The 4,813-nt window shown below is 32.2% G+C and overlaps 1 protein-coding gene across 1 annotated transcript; it reads left to right on the top strand.

The window, feature by feature from the left end:
• Positions 1–3,678: 3,678 nt before the first annotated feature.
• LOC147405565 (large ribosomal subunit protein uL15x) lies at positions 3,679–4,331 on the top strand. The gene has a single exon (XM_086433345.1). The coding sequence runs from the start codon at positions 3,754–3,756 to the stop codon at positions 4,192–4,194; it is 441 nt and encodes a 146-aa protein (XP_086289471.1). The 5' UTR covers positions 3,679–3,753; the 3' UTR covers positions 4,195–4,331.
• The last annotated feature ends 482 nt before the right edge of the window (positions 4,332–4,813 follow it).

Genomic DNA, 4,813 nt, shown 5'->3' with positions numbered 1-4,813 from the left:
CTGACATAGGTCGGTTCCACTAAATAAGAACCGAAACCAAACCAAATTCCATTGGAACAAAACCAATCCAAACCAAACTAAAGTTGGTTCTATGGATTGCCAATATTCTATAAATTGTAGGTAATATTTTTTTAATAAAAAAAACTAACATAAAATTTTATATAATAATAATCACTAATAAAAAATACTAATCTATGTCCTAACTCCTAAAATAATTCATAATTATTATTATTTTCATATATATTTGTTTATTTCATAGGGGTTTGGTTCTATACAAGCTTGATCGAAGAACCGAATCAAATTGATCGGTTCTCCATTTTCGTAATCCGGAACCGAACCGCAACTTGTTCCAAATCACTCCAAAGCTATTTATTGGTTTGGTTGGGTACTCGGTTTGAACCGGACCTAGTTACACCCCTACTATCAAGTAGTTATCCTTGCTTTCATTAAAGAAAACATTTATCTATAGGTTGTTCTTGTGATATTGCCTTAGCAAATAAAGTTTCAACAAGACTTTATCGTTGCCTTAATAAGAGGGTAAAATATTTTAATATTTACTAAAAAGAATCTGTTTTTTTTCAAATTATCAAAAACAAATTAAATTGTTGGACAGTCCAACATCTTGTAACAGGATAGATTGTCCAACGTTCTAATGTGTTAAAATTTATTATTTTACCAAAAATGCCCTGCAAATGATTAAAATGTTGGATTGCCTGGGTTTAATAGCTTGTTTTAACACCACAACAATTTAGTCTCCACTTAAAACATTGGACAGTTCGACGAGTTATTAAAATGCTAGATTGTCTAGCGACTTAATTCGTTTTTGGTAATTTAAAAAAAAAAAAAATTAATACTTAACCCTCTCTAATAATTTTCCTTAAAATTAATCAAAACCTTTGGCTTTTTTGCCAAAACCCATTTTCATCCTCAGGAGTGGATTTATAGTGGGGGCGTGAGTACCCCCACAAGAATTTTTAGAAATTATAAGGATTTATATTCTACTGAGATCGATAATAGCGTTGGGAAATAAAATAAGTTGCAATTGCTCTCAAAAATATTTTTTTAAAAGCTTGTAAACGTCTTAGTTGCCCGATCCACATAGAAAAATTCCTTGCTCCGACCTTTCCCATCTTTTGACTATCTTACATGCCTTTTGGGATGGGACTGGTCCCTACGATTGCACACCTCAAATGTACGAGAAGTTTCCCAATGCTTAAAAGAGTAAATTAGGAGAAGGTGAATCATTTTGGAATACATTAAAATGACAAAAGGAAGAAAAACCCTGTCCCTAGTTTTACAGATGAGGCAACCCTCTAGAGGTTACTCGATAAAATAAATAAATAGAGTTTGTACCCCATATCACTTTATTTTGGTCATTTTCTTAAGTCTCTCGTTAAAGACCAAAGTCAAAGTATATCACCTGATTTAAAATATAAAGGAATCTCAAGTATCAACCAAGGGAAATGTTCAGCAACAAACATTTTGACAAACATTTTGGCAAAACATTTTTCAAAATATGGGTTAGAGGTTTTGGAATGAGCTGATTTTTGGTGAGGATGATCTCTACAGTGAGGAGATCATCATCACCAAAAATCAGCCCATTCCAAAACTTCTAACCCATCAAAAATGATTTACAAAAAATGGACGGTCCACGATTTTTCAACTTGTAAACATGGGGCTAGAAGTTTTGGAATGAGCTGATTTTTGGTGAGGATGATCTCCTCACCGTAGAGATCATCCTCACCAAAAATCAGCCCATTCCAAAACCTCTAACCCATGTTTTGAAAAATGTTTTGCCAAAATGTTTGCCAAAATGTTTGTTGCTGAAAGGGACCCATCAACCAAAACCTGAAGAGATTCATACAAATTACCCCTCACAAAAAGTGACAGAGTTGCTAGTGGCACCCTAACTGTTACTTATTACATCCTAGTTTCTTAAATTATTTACCACACCCTAATAAAATATAAAAACACATAAGTCAAACGTTACAAAAGTTTGATTCAAATTATTACCTCAACGTAACACTAGATTATGACATATTGAAATAACTTTAACACTTGTTTACAATTAGGAGTAGGTTAATATAAAATCCTAAATCCTAAATTTAACAAATAGAAATGAGACCGACAAGCCTTACTAACTTACTAGGATTTCAACTCTTAACAAGGGTCATTGAACTCACCTGATGGCATTCAAAAACATGATCTAATGCCACAGGATTGTAGAGGACAAAATACTATGAACTTTGAAAAGAAAATTAAAAAAAATTAAAAAAAATTAAAAAAAATTTAAAAAAAAACATTAGTTTTCACCGTTGAATTTTAATTTTAAATTTGGGAGTTTTGTAGAAGTTTCGTAATCGTCCATTTTCAAAACATTGGTTCAATCCAAAAAGAAATTTGTTTTTTCAAAATTTTCTTTTTTGGGATTTGAGTTTTTTCCATGAAATCTAGAGGGTTGTGGTGTTGGATTGTCTGTAATAATTAAATTTGAGAATCCTGTGGAAGTTTCGTAGTCGTTCATTTTCAAAACCTTTGTTCAAGCAAAAAAAATAATTGTTTTTTTAAATTTCTTTTTTGGGGTTTGAGTTTTTTCCATGAAATCTAGAAGGTTGTGGTGTGGAATTGTTTGTGGTAATTAAATTTGAGAATTCTGTGGAAGTTTCGTAGTTGTTCATTTTCAAAACCTTTGTTCAAGCAAAAAAAAAAATATATATTCAAAATTTTCTTTGTGGGATCTTCGCTTATTTTTTTTAAATGAAATCTAAAGGGTTGTGGTGTTGAATTGCCTAGGGGTTAATTAAATTGAACATTGAACCAAAATCAAAATTTGGACATAAGTTGCACACATTTCGTCAACACTTTACTTCAAAGCTTAATATAATTTCAATAATTATAATTTTTCAACACTTATTTGTTTAGTTTAACAAACGATCTTACTTTTTTTTTTTTTTTTTTCTTTTTTTAATTGGAATGTAATAAGTAAAACAATAATTGATAGGGGTGCAATTTGGTTCGGTATATGGCTAAATCGGAATCAAACCAACATAAGTTGGTTCCACTAAGTAAGAACTAAAACTGAATCAAACCGAAATGCCAATAGAATCGAACCAATCCAAAAATAAATAGGCCGATTTGGTTCAGTTCCATGGATTGCCAATATCCTATAAACTTAGTTGGAAACACATATTTTTATATAAAAATAATATTAAACAAAAAAATTATATAATAAATCATTAATTTATTTATAAAAAAAATAATTAACTTTTTTTATCGTAAAAAAATCTTTAATTTAACCCAAAAAAAAGCCATTAATCAATGTCCTAACTCATACAATAATTCATAAGAATTGAATAAATTTATTTATTCTATAAGGTTCGATTCTATACAAGGCTTGAATCGAAATCAAACCAAATTGATCGATTCTCTATTTTCTAAACATAGAATTGAACAGCAACTTGTTTCAAACCAATCCAAAGCTATCAATTTGGTTCGATTTTCGATTTAAACCGAACCAAGGTGCACCCTTAATAATTGGGTGTCCCATACATAGCAACTCTAAAAATCCAAAATAAAACTCGGAACCCTAATCCAAAGGGTATAATAGGAAATATACACACACAAAAGGAAACCCTAATCCGAGACGCCTTCACCATCTCTACACAACTACATATAAACTCCCTCCAAACCCTAGCGACTATTTCATTTCAGACTCCTCTCTAATCTCCAGAGACACCAAACAGAGAGAGAGAGATGACGACCAGATTGAAGAAGAACAGAAAGAAGCGAGGGCACGTGAGTGCTGGACATGGACGTATAGGTAAGCATCGAAAGCATCCAGGAGGGCGTGGAAACGCAGGAGGGATGCATCACCATCGAATCCTTTTCGACAAATACCATCCTGGTTACTTTGGTAAAGTTGGGATGCGTTATTTCCACAAATTGCGAAACAAATTTTACTGCCCAATCGTTAACATTGATAAGCTTTGGTCTTTGATTCCTAAAGAAATCAAAGAAAAAGCTACACCTGATAATGTTCCGCTTATCGATGTAACCCAATTTGGCTTCTTTAAGGTTTTGGGTAAAGGGGTTTTGCCTCAATCTCAACCTATTGTTGTTAAAGCTAAGATCGTGTCGAAGATTGCCGAGAAGAAGATTAAGGAGGCTGGTGGTGCTGTTGTTCTCACCGCTTAGATTTGGTATCAAACCGTTTGTTTTTTGTTTTTGTTTTTGAATTACTGTTTAGGGTTTTTTTTTTGTTTAAGGAGTTAAATTAAATGTTTAAGATGCTTTATGGGTTATTGGAAGGACCAGAGATTGTTAAGTTGTTATTGTTGCGCCTATCTTAGATCTGCTAATTAATTGTTTTTTGATGCAAACTTCTAGTTTTTCAAAGTTATTTGTTATTTTAATTTGTGGGTTTCTGCATCTAGGGTTGTTTGATTGGAATTGTTTAATATATTGATATGGGTAGAGTGGGAAATTAGGGCTAAGTGATTATTGATCTACTTTGCCAAAATGGGCATTTTTTTTTTCAAATGTTTAGGGATGCATTACCGTCATCTTCTTTGACAAATACCATCCTGCTTTACTTTGGTAAAGCTGGGATGCATTATTTCCACAAACTTTGAAACAAATTTTAATGCCCAATCTTCCATATTGATAAACTTTGGTCTTTGATTCCTTTAGGAATTGAAGAAAAAGCTTCACCTGATAATGTTTCTCTTGCCCAATTTGGGTTTTTTAAGGTCTTGGGTAAAGGGGTTTTGCCTCAATCTGACCCTATAGATCGTTTCAAATATTGTCGAGAAGA

The sequence above is a fragment of the Akebia trifoliata genome, chromosome 3, assembly GCF_017979445.1.
Source record: "Akebia trifoliata isolate Shusen 1 chromosome 3, ASM1797944v1, whole genome shotgun sequence".
Classification (NCBI taxonomy): domain Eukaryota; kingdom Viridiplantae; phylum Streptophyta; class Magnoliopsida; order Ranunculales; family Lardizabalaceae; genus Akebia; species Akebia trifoliata.
Note: the sequence above shows the minus strand (reverse complement) of the source record. Positions and strands in the feature narration are given on the sequence as shown.